General features: G+C 41.0%; 1 protein-coding gene across 6 annotated transcripts in view; it reads right to left on the reverse strand.

Annotated features, from left to right (window-relative positions):
- Positions 1-3,708: 3,708 nt before the first annotated feature.
- Positions 3,709-16,065, reverse strand: part of KYNU (kynureninase) — a 130,282-nt gene continuing 117,925 nt past the window's right edge. For 5 of the 6 annotated variants that reach the window (XM_019522464.1, XM_019522463.1, XM_019522462.1 and 2 more), the window contains 4 exons: positions 12,180-12,232; positions 10,069-10,154; positions 6,215-6,445; positions 3,709-4,036 (listed from right to left, as the gene is read on the reverse strand). In XM_019522464.1, the coding sequence (XP_019378009.1) occupies positions 3,884-4,036; positions 6,215-6,445; positions 10,069-10,154; positions 12,180-12,232 (523 nt within the window). In that variant the 3' untranslated portion in view covers positions 3,709-3,883. Of the gene's footprint in view, positions 4,037-5,995; positions 6,125-6,214; positions 6,446-10,068; positions 10,155-12,179; positions 12,233-16,065 lie in introns of those variants that run through there. The other variant, XM_019522465.1, reaches the window with a different exon arrangement.

The following is a 16,065-nucleotide window of genomic DNA, read 5'->3' on the forward strand; positions in this document are numbered from 1 at the left end:
AAGGGGATCAGCTTGTATAGGCTGATTGACCCAGTTTGGCCCTAATGAACTGAATGCTGGACAGCCAGCCTAATTTAGAGGTATTCTGTTCACCTGTGTGCTTGTGTCTGACTGCATTTTTTGATTTTTTGTTACCTTAATGAACTGATTTGTGGCATATGAGAGTGTTAGCCTGTACATACTGATCAACTCAGCTGGGTCAGGTGTGCCATGTTAATCTGTGTGTGTGTGGATGTGTATGTATTTGACTGATTTGGTGGCTAGAGGAACCCAGCCCCACTGAAACTGAGTCCTGCAAAATAGCTCCGTTGGAGGTGACGACTTGCAGAAGGGAGAGATACAGCTCCATATAGAATCATAGAAGTAGGGTTGGAAGGGACCTTGTAGATCTTCAAGTCTAACCCCCTGCCTGGCAGGAGAAAAAAAGTGGGCTCAAATGATTCCAGCCAGGTAGGCATCAAGCCTCTTCTTAAAGACCCCCAAGGTAGAAGCCAGCACCACTTCCCTTGGAAGTTGGTTCCAGCTCCTAGCCACCCTGACTGTGAAGTAGTTCTTACGGATGTCTAATCTAAACCTCCGCTCCAACAACTTATGGCCGTTATTCCTTGTTATGCTAGGGGGCACTAGGGGAAACAATGTCGCTCCCAAACCCTTCTGGTCCCCCCTAGTGAGTTTATAGACGGTCACCAGGTCCCCCCCTCAGCCTTCTCTTGTAAAGGCTGAACAGGTTCATGTCCCGCAGTCTCTCATTGTAGGATCTGCTCTGTTGTCCCCAGATCATGCGAGTGGCCCTCCTCTGGACCCTCTCAATGTTGTCCACATCCCTCCTGAAGTGGGGCACACAGAACTGGGCACACTACTCCAGCTGTGGCCTGACCAGTGTTGCATAGAGGAGGATCACCTCCTTGGCCCTGCTTGAGATGCACCTGTGGATGCATGACAAGGTCCAGTTAGCTGCACGACAAGGTCCGGTTATAGAAACACAAGTAACACAAGCAGCACGTTGACAGAATTACAGAGACCCTAGAAATGTATCCCTAATAAATGAGCACACTCCAAGTGATGGGCAAATCTGGTAACAATCTGCCCTTTGACAGGTCTTGTTTTTAGTCTTGCAGGGTGTCTTCATGCAGGCCTACCCTAGTCGCTGACAACCCAACCATGGAACAGCCTTTACTGGTGTACATGGTACCAGATAGCAGATCAAGAGAGGCTTGGCCTGACAGGAATTGTTAGGTACAAACATTCAAAAAGCCAAAGGCAAAATCGATCTAAGTCACATGGTTTTCTGTAAGCAGCATAGTTTAGATCAGTAGCAAACAGAAGACAAATTTGCTCTCCTGGCAGGGGTGGCAGTCTATGTGTGGCAAACTTCTCTTCTGTTATGGATATAGATTGGCTTCTGATAGGAAACCAGTTCAAATCTATAAGACAAGTTTAGTGAATATAAACCACTTTCAAAATGGCTGAAACTGGTGAGAGATGGATGGATGGATGGATGGATGGATGTAGTATCAGACTTGTCTGATTTAGGTTAAATCAGTTTATTGAACTTCTTTCCAAATCCCCTCCAGATTCAAGTTAACTCTCAGTCCCCCAGCATCCCAGGATGCTTTGTACCTCCCATACAACCCTCGCCACCCCCATTTTCAGGGTGCGCAGGCTAGCCTTGGCCTCAACTCTCTGCTCCAGCTGAGCAAGGAGGCATGCTCTAGCACCCCCAGGTTTCTGGCCTGGGCCACTGCAGATATGTGATAGCATGTCTGGAATCAAAAGTAAATGTCTGTTCACATGCTTATCAGTTCAATCTATGCAGTTTTCACTAACCTGTGAAGATTGAATCAATTCAGTCTTAGGCTTTTTCACTGTTCGGAATTAGACTTATACTGGTAAAGGTGCTATGTCTGTACCTGGCCCCTGAGGAATGGGAAGAATTTTTCCTTTCCTGTGCAATACACAATCCGACAAATGATGTAAGCACACACTTAACACTAACAAGGAATTATATAATTGTAATACATTTCTAACTTTAGGGCACTTGTGGCAATTATTTCCCCATTCCCTGCTTTCCCCCCTTTACAAAAACATTGCAAACAAGAATTTTATAGTGAAAATACCTGGCCTTTTAATCACTAGTAAAGATCAAGCTGTGGTTATTGATAAAAGGATAATAGAGCTGCAATCAATAATGCAGTTTTGCTTATAATATAAAGCCTCTTGATGTCATCAAAAGCTCTTGATGAAGTCACAGCTTTTCAGGTAGATGAGAACCCTGTGTTAGTCCTTATATCAGTTTTATACTATAAGAAAGGGTACTTATTTTTTGCAGGCACAGATAATATCAGCAAATGATTTATTTTGCAGTTCATCTTACATGAACTTACCACGGTCACTGAGCACTCCATTCCCTGAAAATGTGATAACATCATTCATAGATATCACCACAACTGAGGATTTAAAGTATCATGCTGCCATCCTCAGGGATGGTTTCAAGTAAAGAATGATACCATAAGGGTATGTGTTCTATTACCTGAAATCCTAGGGAAATGCAAAAGAGATCCAGAACCATGGGTCCTCATTCTTGGTTCAGATCTAATTTTAGGGTTTATTGGGAAGAGGAACAGCTATGTTGCTCTTGCTTTCCCCCACTCAGGTAGAGGCTGAAATTTAGAGGCAGTACCCCATGTACTCCCCAGGGGACCTGTAGACATTTACTGCCAATAGTTTAGAACAGCCAAAAAACTTTTCCTGAGCTTCCTTCAAAATGTTAAATTCAAAGAAAATAAAGTGCTGAAGTACCATTTAAAAGCTGTTTTCAAGACCAGAAATATGTATTTCAGACTTGGAACAGGAAGTACCAAACACATTAGGAGAAAGCCTGTTACCAGGAGAATTTAATTAACCCATGAGATACATAGAAGCTATGAATAAGTATAAACTTTCAGCATCTTGATTCCTATTTATGCTAAGCCATTATCTGCAAGAGAAAATTGCATTGATCAGACTTGCATTGGTTTTTAAACTAATGCAAACCTTTGAGTGAACTCATATTTTGGTTTACAGTGTTTTATTTTGCTTGATCCATTTCAGCTCAACCTAAGTTTCATTTAAAATAAGTGACCATGTAGCCATTAACACTAGTTTAATGAAATCTGCTTAAGACCATGTAGTTAGTGAAACCAGTGCAATTTTCTCATGAAAAAATTCCCTAAAGCCACTTAAACTATGGAATAGCTTAAAGTGGGGTCTTAAAGTGGGTGTAAACATACTACTGCTGACAGGGTGTGTCAGGAAGTGAAAATTCAAGCATTAGATCTTTAACCAAACTATACATTCAAAATGTATGGACCTTTTAAGAGATTTACCATATGCCAGTTAATGGTTTTCCAAAAAATAGCTGCTCGGCTTCCTTTTTTTTTAAGATATACCTATTTATTTCCTACAGTGTACAGTTAAATAAAACTGACAGAAATTACAAATGCAAATGAGACTGCAACTTTTAGGTACATTATTGATTTAATTTCCCTTTATTTCCACTCTTTGTTCCATCCATCACATTATTACCGTACAACAAGGATTTTTATTTTTTGTGGTCTATAACAGTTCATCTGTACTTCTCAAGCCTAATGGAATAAAACTATATAAAATGTTTGGAGAAGCCCCATTAAAATGTACAGAGCATGCTAATTCATGGAATCAAAGTCAAAGCAGAGTGGAAATATGAGCTTTAATAAAATGTATGTCTGTTGTAAATAACTATTCAAGCACAGTCTTTTTTTTTGCAAATTGCATGAAACGTAGGCTAACCTACTAGAAGCACAGAATCGCTCAAAAGGATAAATGCATCTTAGTCAAAAATAGATTAAAAGATACAGCCAAGCCATCAATAAGAACAGGATAGTGCAGTATTGCTTGCTCTTTGTTTTGAAGATGTAATTGCAGATCCCAGGATTTCAATAAATCTGTGCACATCATGGAAAGAATTGTAGAGAGGAACTGGGGCAACACGAAGAGCATTTGGTTCTCGCATGTCACACTGCAAAACAGAAAATGAATGCTGAGTAAATTAATGTCACATTGTTTATTTGTCAGAACAAAATGCCAAAAATTTACTTTGGCCTTATAGTCAGGCGAGCACACTAACAGACAACTAAATAACCCTGCCCCTGCCCCAAACTGCAATCACCGCAAGGTGGATACAGAGAGAATCTTGTGATTATGCTTGAACTCTGGGTGCAGTTACACATTACACTTAAACCACTCAAAATGCAGGCATTTGCATGTTAAGCACGCTGGCAGGAAGGGGCTTATTCAGCTGCTGGCCGCTCACACCCAGCAGGGTCTGCCTGGCCTAGCCACTGCTGCCCTGTGCTTGAAGACAGCTCCCTGCTGGCAAAAGGGGGCTTCTTCAGCTGCTGTCTCTGAGCACAGGGCAGCTGTGGTGTGAGCAACCCCTCTGTGCTTGGAGCAAGCCCCTTCCCGGGAGGAAGGGGCTTATTTAGCTGCTGGCCGCGGGGTCTGCCTGGCCAGGCCACAGCTGAAACTCAGGAGGAGAATAATGGGGATTGAATAAGCCCCCTCAGTGGCTTGCCCCAGCACAGAACATGCAGCGGGGGCCGGCCCCATCCCCACCCAGCAGCTGGAGCGGTGAGCGGTGAGTGCCTGATGGGTGGAGCCCATCATGGCTTCCTTTCAGGGGCTGCGTTGTGCGGCCGGCTGAGCAGCTGTAGAGCATGGTGGTGCTGAGGGGGCTTGTAGGGCTTTGGCCCCAGATCCCAGCACTGCCATGCGCAGCCCAAACCCACAGTGCAACCCCTCACTGGGAAAGGGCTCGCTGTCCCCCACAGTGTGACAGGAGCTGCTGCCACCCGGATAGACTCTGCCCCTCCTGCTCCAGCAATGGGGAGGAGGCATGGCCAGGCAGGGCCCTGGGGGGGCAGGGACAGGGTTTTTCCTCCTCCCTCTGGCTTCCAGCAGAGGGGGCAGCTGGGCCCTGTTCCAGGCAGAGAGCCACCCAGCTGCCCATGGGGTAGAGGGGAAACTAACTCTGCTCCCTGCCCCACTCTGCCTCAGGGGCCATGGTGCCCCCTGCTGCAGCAGCAAGGTGGGAGTGCAGGCAGACACAGCTCAGGTCCCTGCCGGTGGCAGAGGGAGGGGGAATTAAACCCCTCTCTGGCCAGTTCAGCCTGGGTTGGCCATGCCCCACAGCACAGCTTCCCTGCAGCCCAGGGCTAGCTCTAGCACCCCTGGTTCCTGGCCTGAGAAACTGCAAGGATGTGCCCACATTGTTTCTTGGATTTGGCCGAATCGAATCAAGGGACAGTGATCCCAATCAACTAATCAAATCACTGTCCACAATTCTGGCCAAATCTGAATGGAATACGGCCTGTTTCGCACCCCACTAGTGTCTATGTCCGAATAATCAAATCTTCCCGAATCTCTTCAAATCAATTCGAAGGGTTCCAATACAATTCAGAGACATTAAAGGGTCTCCTGATTAGATTCGGATTCAGAGATTCAGCCACACACACACATTAAACCTCTACTATTTAATCCTCCAGGTGCTGCTGCTGGTAATAAAGCTGTGCTGAACAGAACACAAAGGCAAAAATGATCCTGACTGAATATAGTCTAACAGTTTATCCACACAATGGGAAAATAGTGTCCACTTGTTACGTTCAGAATCAGGATGAATAGCTACATAAGTACTTTTTATTATTCCATTAATTCAGCATATACAAATCTAAAATCTTTACCTAAATTAGCTATGTGTCTTCAGTCAACCAAATCAGACCGGAAATATCAACAGAACAGGATTTTTTGGTCTGAAACTTGGCACTTCTTGTTTTTCATATAATCTCTTACTAGTCTTTATGTGAGTAAAGAAAAGCAGCTATGTATAGAATGAAGAATATTGGTGGGAATGACTGAGGTAGGACATTATATAAATATTTCTGGATCTCCAAAAATTCAGTTTCAACTTAGCGTGGAAAGATCATATTTCTGTAACCTGAGATTAAAAAAATTCCTTCATATTATAAATGATAAATTTATCATCTGTGGGTCTCATCCAAAGCTTACTGAAGTTAAGTGGAGTCTTCCATAAGCCTGAATTGATGGGACTCTATAGGAATAATAACAAAGTTATTTTGGTGCAGTAAATTCATAAAAGATGGCACAGAAAAACAAGTAATATGGACAATGATTTACTCACCGCTACTCCTCTCTTATTCAGCTCTGTAAATACAGATTTGATTGGAACAGAAAAAGCTAGAGTGAGCTGACATCCCCTTTCCTCAATCTGAGGTGGTGTAATAATTTTTACAGAAGGTTTCTCTGGATTTGCTTTGTCCTTACTGTAGTGATGCTTTATCAGGTATTCTAAGTAACCAGTAAGAAGAATAGATTTCCTTCTCAGTGCTTTCATTGTAGTTTGACCAAAAACCTACAAGAAAACAATATCATTAGGAAGAAAATGCAATTACTGCTGTTGAAAACAAAACCAACAAAAAAGAAACCTTTCAAAGAAAGATGAGACCATTTCTGACCTTTCCAATAACGTTCATAATTTGAAGAGCCACAATATTCTGAGATACTGCAACACTTACTCATACTGAGTGGCAGCTCTCCCTACAGTACGAGTAATACCAGTGCTACTCAGTGCAACACAGATTACACCAACAGTACTTTGAAAATGCAAGAACACTATATATGTTATAATTACCAGATGGAAAATGTTTCCCTACTTACTATTATAATAGGTATGAACATATTCACATGTGCACACAAGAATCTACACAAACAAACTGGCAATTAGAAGAGAAGTTATCTGGTTTGTATATATTAAAATGTACATAAATACTGCAGGACCAATAAGTCAACTGTATTACAAAAGGGTGCTGCTGGTCCAGGACTGTGAAAGCATTAGCGGGTTTGCTATTTCTAAGCATTCAAAATTTGTGGAGCGTCATCTGTGCTTACTTTGTCCCTAAAAGTAAACATAAATGACGATATTCTGCACCAGATAAAATATGGCAGTGCTGTCTGTGGATGTCTTCAAAACTGTGTCTTGGATTATCATGACATCAAGACCAAACCAAACTTCTCGTTTACCAGGCTGTTATCACCCGTACCCTGCTGTGTAGGTGTGAAACCTGGCCAGGCACACCTGAAAGCATTAGAATATTACCGTCGGTGATATCTTGGGAAAATCCTCCACATCAGCTGGAAGGACAGATGCTAGAGAATAAACATCAAAGCACCTGACTTTCCCTGCAAAAGAGATTCTGGCCCCTAAATTCTAGCTGGCTAAGCTTCCCATTGGCTGTAGCTACAAAATCTCAGCATGGCTGAGACCCTTTAATGAAATGTGTGCCCACATGATGGGCAATCACACTTGCTTTCTGGAAGGGAAATTTCAAAACAGTAATTCATGTGTTTTAAGCACTTGTCCAGGAAAAGGAAGACACAGGTTCTAGGGCCTCCTTACTGGGCACATCTACACATGTGGCAGACTGCTCAGGTGTTACTGTGCAGTCATTTAGTACCCGTTTAACCAAGTGCTAAATGACTGCATAGTAACCAGCATTACTGCACAGCCCCATCTCCTCAGGGTAGCGTCACTGTCACAGTTCGTGCCTGGTCATGCTATGGCACTGTAGCAACGAATTACGGCACAGCAGCTCGTTGCAACTGCTCTGTAGCATCTCATGTAGACATGCCCACTGAGATGGAGCTCCTGGCTTAAAGCTCTTTGAGTTCCAAGCACAGAGCTCTACCTGCCAAGCTACAAATTAGGCTTTTTCTAGTGCCAGCTCCATCTCTGCTTTTGAAGCCTGGCCCTTGGCAGCTAATGGATGGAGATACATAAGGCCAAGAAGAAGAAAATGCCCTATATGGTGTGATGCTGCTCTGCATAGGAGGAGACACTGGGTTGTGGCCTGCACCCAGTAGAGCAGGGACTTAGATAATACTCTGAAAGTACTCCTTTGCTTGCAGATATCCACTGAATATGATTCCAGTACTGTTATGGGAATGTTACCATAGTAGGAATAGAAATCTGCAGGATGTGGCTGCTCATGAAGAGACCTTACAGTATTAGAGGTGGAATGTGAAGGAGGCAGGAGTGACCGGGGGTCATTTCCTGCTTGTACCTACAAGACCTGACATGCTACAGAGCTACTGCATTTTGCAGGGGCTGGAAGGATGCTTGGATCCTGTTCATAGGTTGCCTGCGTAAGCCTGTTTATTTAGGCTTGATGGAAGGAATACTTGCTCCTCCTTCCCTCTTCCCTGGGTGGAGTTTTGTAAAAAGACTTTTTTAATGTGACCATGGAGCTCTCCCAACTTCTCCATTAAAAAAATAGCTACTGCCATAACAGTTACTTTAAACCTTACTGAGGAATAGCTGCATTAACACTTGAAATTTTCATCATTTCCATTGGAAACACTGCCTTCTGCTTATTGTGTCCTGGTACAAGATGGCATACAATTTCACAAGCCATTTTTTGCCAGACATGAAAACTATTCTGTTTCCCACTGTATAAGAGCAATTATCACTGGGAAGTCCTGACTGTGCCAAAGGGTAATGTAGGCATGAAAAGGGGAGTCAATGGAAACTGATCAGCTCTCATTGTTTGAGACTCCCTGCAGTGGGCTAAATGACATCACACAAACTGAAGCACTGACAATCTGGGTCATAACGAAATAGTTTTTAGCTTATCTCTAAGGTCACATAAAGTTTAAGAATATATTGGATGCTTAAGGACTAGCAAAATAAATTGTCAAATGGAAAAAAGAATCATTGCTGTGCCCTTTTGCAGCCCTTCAGTATAGCATGTAATGCTGGAGAGAATGCAGGTGGTGATTTTCTGACTTTGTCTACTTTATATGTCTAAGGTATTATTTTTCTTACATAAAGAAAGTAGATGAAAAGATGGTGTGTAAGAGTTCTTTTTATTCCACCATTGCCTTTACCATTAAGGCTAGGGCTAATAAAACGGTTTCTGAAATCATTTAAAAAATTATGCTCCATTCAGACAGGTGACAGAACCTTGCTAGCCAAGTCTGTTTTAAGTCCAGGTGTTAAAAGTAGCTTCTGAAGACTGTCAGTACTGCAGCAAACAGAAAGCAATATAAAGCTATCATTTTCATCTACAAAGGCTTCCTGAATACTTTACACAACTTACGAGTGTAGGAGTAAATTTGAGCCATCACAGAGTCACGGCTCTGTCTGCAGATGTGACTGTGCCATTACAAAGCACATCTAAGGGGTGTCTGTACATTTTCCAAAGTGGGCTGAATGCTCTTCTCAAAGCTTGATCATAGGAATATCTGTATATGAATCATGCCCTTTCTACACAAAGATGGGATTAGATACCTTTGGCAATAATATCATTTCCCATGGCCAAACATGACCCAGGATTTCATGCATGAGGAAAGTTCACGCTGGCTGGGCCAGGGAAACATCATCCTTCCATGTATTCCCCTAGGAAACTAATTTAGTGCCAAGATATATTCCCTTTCCACCTCCACTCCGCCTCTCAGCCCAGTGGTTTCATTTTCAGGAAGACCCCAAGGCCACCTTCTGGTGGTAGATGTGCTGCCAAGAATAAGGGAGATCACTCCAGGTGCAAACACCTACTTTTTGAGTGGCCAGACTGTGCTTCTCCCACTCTGCTCTCCTGATAACTGAATTAAGAAACTATAGGGAGGCACTCTGTGGAACTTCCTCACATCTTCAAATTGAAATTGTGCATTGACTCAGTGTGCCCATCAGTTACACTTATGTAAACCTGGAGTAACTCCAGTGAAGATTATAGATTTGGCTACAATTTCCATTAAAAACCTAAAGGAGAGGCTCCTGAGCTAGACAAATGTTATCCGGTTTTTGCATTCAAATGAATCCAAACACACTGAACCCAACCAGAAAATTTGAGAGAAGTCACCAGGAAGTGTTCCTAATTTTATATTTATATTTTGCAAGACACAGTGATGATGAGAAATTGGGAAATCACTCAATATTTTGTGCAGTTTTCATTTAGAGTCATGAAAAATATAATTACTTACCTCTAAACTTGCATGTAGAGAGCAGACTAATAAAATTGGAGGATTTGATAGACGAAATCCATTGATTCCTGGACTTAGCTGTAATTCTGGAAAATGAATAACTTTGATTAGTTTCATTTAAAAAAAAAATCATTTTGAAGTCCTTCCTCAAATCCAAACTTTTATTAAAGTTACTGGCATCTCAGGATTTGAACATTAATGCAAAACATGTTTATGAACAGTTAATATTTTTCATTCTTTGGATTGGAAATGCCCAAAATTATCCAATGGATGACTGTACCACCAGCTGCTGAAGAGGTAGAGGAAAGCAACTAGTTTTTATAAACTAAAATTATTATAGCTATTCTTAGGCCAGAATATTTTATCTCACTGCCATGAACTAGGAATATCTTCACTGAAAGTCAGTGTGCTACTTCACTGCAAAACTAAGGCAAATGAAGAAAGAGTACCATGCCATATTAACAGGAAGCAGTAAACATATGGAGACTGCAAACTGTGCTATGCAGTGCTCCATCTGAGCTAAGCAGAGTCCACTTCAATCAGCAAAGGAATATGTACAAAAGAAATGTAGTATAAATGAGCTGCTCATCTTCATTAAAGTTGAGAAGTGCTTCAATTCATATTATAGAACTTTTGGGAGCATCTGAACGGCAAGCCAGATGTTGACTATCACTGCTTTAGGCTCTGAAATGTCATTACATCAGTCTAAGAGCGCATCCTTTGAAACACTGACATTGTGCATCTTTTCAGGGCAAAAGCAAGATCTTTTGGATGAGAGGAAACACTTTTCATTTATTGTAAAGACTTCCTAATTTCACTCTTATTGCCGGGCTTCCACCTCTGAACTGCCCCTACTTAATGACTGTCTCTCACTATATGAGAGCCGGGGCCAGGGGATAGAGAAAATATTAAGGAAGGGATAAACTTAGTTTTTCTTGTTTTAATATGTATTAGAGGATGACTCATGTCTTATGCTCCAACAAGACAAGTCCAATCTATCTTTCTATTTTTGCTTAGAACTCTTGTAATCTCTCAAAGTACTTTTGTTTTGTTTTCTCTTACACCTCACCGATATCTAGGGAAGAGGAGTTAGTCAAGCAAAACCAGTAAAGCTTTTACCTAAAATCAGATTCTGCTAGCCGTATTCATTTTGTTTCTCATGAATCATACTTCTGCTCAACATAAAAACTCTAGCTTTTTGAGACTTATATGTAGGGTGAGTATATAATTTTGAAGGAAATCTGGGATGGGGGTCACCACACACACACACTCCCCAATCTCACATGTGCACACCCCTTCCCCCCAAACCCGCACACACTCACACACACACTTTGAACTTGCAGCTCCCAGAAGCCCTGATGACGGGGCAGGGTGGGGTGTGACAGTGCAGAGGCCCACGGCCAAGCTGCATCCCCACCTCCAGAGGCTGGACCCAGCTGAAAGTGGCCCCTCTATGGCACCCGCTAGGCTCCACCAGCCAATGCCTCCCCATCACCACTGGCAGCTTCTCAGGGCCACCATACACAGCCTCGGCCTTGGCAGCAGCCATCCTAGATCACCCGGCACGGGTACCTGAGCCCCAGCCTCCTTCTCTGGCCCACCTCATACTGGCCGATCCCTGCTGCAGGCAGGAGGAATAGTGCTCAGCCCAACTGTCCACCCACCCCCCAGCCGTTGGTCAGGAGAAGCTGGGCCAGGCACGTACAGGTGGGGTGGAGCCGCCAATCTGGGATTTTTGCTTCAATTTTAACCAACTGGCAGGGATGGGTGATGAAATCTGGGACTGTTCCAGCCCAGTTGGGACTTATGCTCACCCTACTATCAGCCTAGCCACTTAGGTGTGTTTGTAACTTTTTCCCATATTTCACATCTATTTCATGGCCTTTTTTTTGCTGTGTATGGTTGTCCACAATATCCTGAAGCAAATAGACAGGCAAACAGGAAAATACATCATAGTAATTCTAGTGATAACTTTACTCCCTTCAGTGAAGCTGCAGTATGCATCTGGAATGAGTTTGGTGTAGCATGTATAACACCAGTAAGCGAAATCTTTTCCATTGAAATAACTGGTGAAAATCTAGGTACATAGCTCAAAATAGAAAGATACATACTGTTTTCCATGAGAAACCGAGTTTTATAGTCATGGCCCCACCAGCCTACCAGCCTAAATTGTTGAAAAAAATGGAGGGAAAAACACACAATTATGCAACGTAACATTTAATTCTGACATGAATAAGAATAAATAACTTCTGAAATACTAATCAAATTGTATAAAAAATACAATAAGTTATGTGATTTGGTATTGGGAACTTACATATTTGTACATTTCTTTTTAATGACTAAATGGTAGCTGATAGTTTTCAAGCAATTAATCTCTTGGTTTTTAATTCATTTTACATATTGAAAATAAAACTGAAAAATTTCCAGTGTTTTTATTCCAAATATTAAAAGCACAAACTGAAGTCTCCTTTGATAAACACTGAGGATGTTATAAATTTGACTTAATACCACAAAAGCAAAGATATGAACAATAAACAAAAGATAGGTAAAAGAGTCTTGCTTCATCTTTCCATTACTGTTACACCGGGAATAAAATATCAGATTATAAGACTGTTTGTTACTTAAAACTAGGATTTTTGTTTTTAATCTAAATGAGGTCATTAGACTTTTTGAGGCAAAAATATGAAAACAATTTATGAATCTTTTCCAAAGTGGTGATTTTGCAAAAATTAAATAAAATGTGAAAACACCAGAATTAAAGGTTTTTAAGTGTAGTAGAAAATATTTTGTACCCGGTACTTGCCATAAACCTGACTGATGTGGCCATGCAAGGAACTGGGTGGAGTAAAATAATTCCTGAATGATTTTCATATATCTTGGGCCAAGCAGGCACTATGAACCCAGTACTTTTCCCCAGGCTTTGTTATCATTGGCTTCCTTTTCTTTACACTAACTAGCATAACAGAAGGTGTTAAAGCAAATTTCCAGCTGGAGCAACCAAAGAACTCTTATGAAAAAATATTCTACTCTGCCATACTCTTGGACAAGCCAAGTGACATGTTTCCCCTTACAACAGCCAGATTGCAAAGTAATAAATTACTTGCAGCTAGACTGATTTGTAACCCTGCATGTAAAGAATTTTATATGAACTATGTACAGTGTCAGATAAAGTACTTTACTATCTAATTTGGATAACAACATAGATTTTATGTTTTACCCTTGCACAAAGGTTGCTGACTCGCATCTAATCATATTATATACAGTGGAAGTGTGAAATACTGTGTTGCTGAGTAATACTTTTTCCTATTTGAAATCCCAGGGAAATCACTGGTGATCCACCTGTTTGCTTCAGTGACATGTTGTTCAGTCAAAAGTTATTTCAACAAATCATAATATACATACTACCTACTACTCAGACTAATGCTTTGAATTATAATGGATATATTAATAAGCATTTTATATGCACTTTATAGCATCTTTCAACAAAGTATTTTACAATAAAATACATTTTTACTTCATATTATCATTAAAATATCACATTGAAATCAATGGGGTGATATTCTGTATGTTCCAACAGGCTTAGTGTAGTACATTCAATGTGAAGTACATTCAATGTGAAGTACACTACCAAGAGTAATGCTGTGTGAAAAGGAAAAAACACACTTAAAAGATTTCTCACTGTGTACCACATCCTGAAGTATTTATTCTAGCAATAGCAGTCAACAAGAATGCTCCCCAAGCAAGGAATAATGAAGGGCTGAAGGACCAGACTTCAGGTTTTAGTTCAGATGAGAAGCTAATTGGAATTATATCTGAATAACTGGATTCTATGAGACTGTGAAACTGCCCTAGAACACAATTTCTTCCTGCGTTGAACACAACTTGATCTTGATCTTGGAAACTGAAATTTTAGAACTTCACAAAAATGTGGTTTTAAAAATCAATAAAATTGATTTTGTGGTTTTTCCATTTTGAGAGTATTATTACGTTAGAGGTAGCTCTGATCCTATATGCCATCACCAATCCAATGGTCTATGTGGATGTCATATTATGTGATATATAATATGTCAATAATATGACAGAGGTTTCAAAGTGGTGAAATTCTAAAAAATCTTCAAAATAAATAGCTTGCAGTACATAATAATCCATGAAAAATTTGAAATCAGGGATGTCACTGTTATGCCAAATTTTAGTTTGACATGATGAGAAATAGTTGAGGTGTTAAACCCTAAATATAATAGTTTGTAAATGTGTGGTAAAAATAATAGGCAATAAAACTGCAGAGTAAGATGCTGTAATCAAAGTTGTTATTAAATAATTGCTGTTCTGCCTGGAAAGTGAATGTTAAGAAGTAGATTAGACACCTGAAATATTCTTGTTTGGAAAGTCTGAAGTTATTCACCTGTAACATTTATTTTTAAACTGGATCCAGGATTCTAGAAAAAAACCGTGAAACAGAAAAGGAAAAAAAAAAAGATAACCTTGTACTCATAAAGCACTTTCCCTAACCAGATTTTCAGAATGAAAATATGCTGGGAGAACAGCTATTATAGAGTGTGTATGTCTGTTTTGCAAACCAGGTTAAAAAAGGGTGCTCAGATTAGATGAATTAGTTCTATTAACACGGTTTTAATAAGCCCTGCTGAAAATGGAATTTGCCAGGATCATTACTTGAACATACAGGACTGTCCATCTTTAAGACTTTTCAAGTTTTAATATAATACAATTAGAAATATTTTATAATAAAACACATGATCAAGATAGGTGCTAAAAGGGCATCCCAGAAAGAGGAACATAGAATTGTGTCTTTTCAAGCTTGCTTTGACATTGTGTTCATGTACTGTTTTTAGGGCCTGATGGCTAGAAAATTATATTTAAAGATTTGCTTTTAGGAATTGGCTTGTAGGTAAAGTAGATATACATTAGAATAATGGTTCAGGGTAATGGCAAGGGTTAATTGGTTTCTAAAACCCTCTCTGTGACAAAGCTTCCTTCAAGGCCCACTGTGTCTGAAGCCAGCAGACACAAAGGCCAGGAAACTGAACAAACGTACCACACTGTTCTGTAATATGAGATAGGGTGGCATTAGGTCACAGTGCCCAACTGCAGAGTCCTTGGAATTTCTGATTTTGGTGGACAGGCCAAATTAAGATATTGGTAAAATAACTAAATTAAGATGTGTGCATGTGATGGATTTGTTGGAAACAAAGGATTATGCTGACAGAACAGAATGTGGACATTATAACAACTACATGAAAACCAGTCAATAATGCCCAGGATGAAGAGATATTAGAGGGGAGAAAGAATACAAAAGGAAGGATTTCAGAGTGGCAAAGGGTCCCTGAGAGGGAAACCCAAAGCCACCATGAACAGAGGCCACACCACCAGCCCATCTCACCCACCAGATTGGGAGAAGGGTGGGTCTTGGCCTTCTACCTCCAGGCTTATGACATCTGACATTCAAAAGAGAACCACAGGGTGAAGCTCATACGCTGACCAAATGTACCTTCCCTCTGTGACAGCCCTAGGACTGAAGATATAGTAGATATAGAATTGAGGTGGGATATAGTAGATATTGAGGTGGGTTATTTTGTTTTCCTTGCCTACATTATTCTTATCTGCTATCACTGTGTATCAGTAAAATTAGCCTATTATCAAATGAAAAAATTGTGGTCAGTCTGAGCATTTGGGTCTGCCCAGAACAAGGTTTCTGGATCATAAATCCAGTGCTGACAGGGCCCTGGCACATGTTCACTTAATGGTGCAATAGGATCTGTTCCCCAGTCCCAATAATCAAGCCTTCTGCTATGCCATATGTGCATGGCAGGGTGGATAATTTTGTGATTGGGAATCCAATCCAAACTGTGTCATTACTACTTGCCAATGCAAGTAGTCCTGGACTCTCCCTGGACTGATGATGAAAAAGAGAGTGTTGCCACCATGGGCAACTGATGCCTCCTGAGTCAGGAGGGCACTTGCCCCCCCCCCCTGGTCCCA

This window comes from Gavialis gangeticus, unplaced genomic scaffold, assembly GCF_001723915.1.
Source record: "Gavialis gangeticus isolate Ggan-Ray unplaced genomic scaffold, GavGan_comp1, whole genome shotgun sequence".
Taxonomy (NCBI): domain Eukaryota; kingdom Metazoa; phylum Chordata; order Crocodylia; family Gavialidae; genus Gavialis; species Gavialis gangeticus.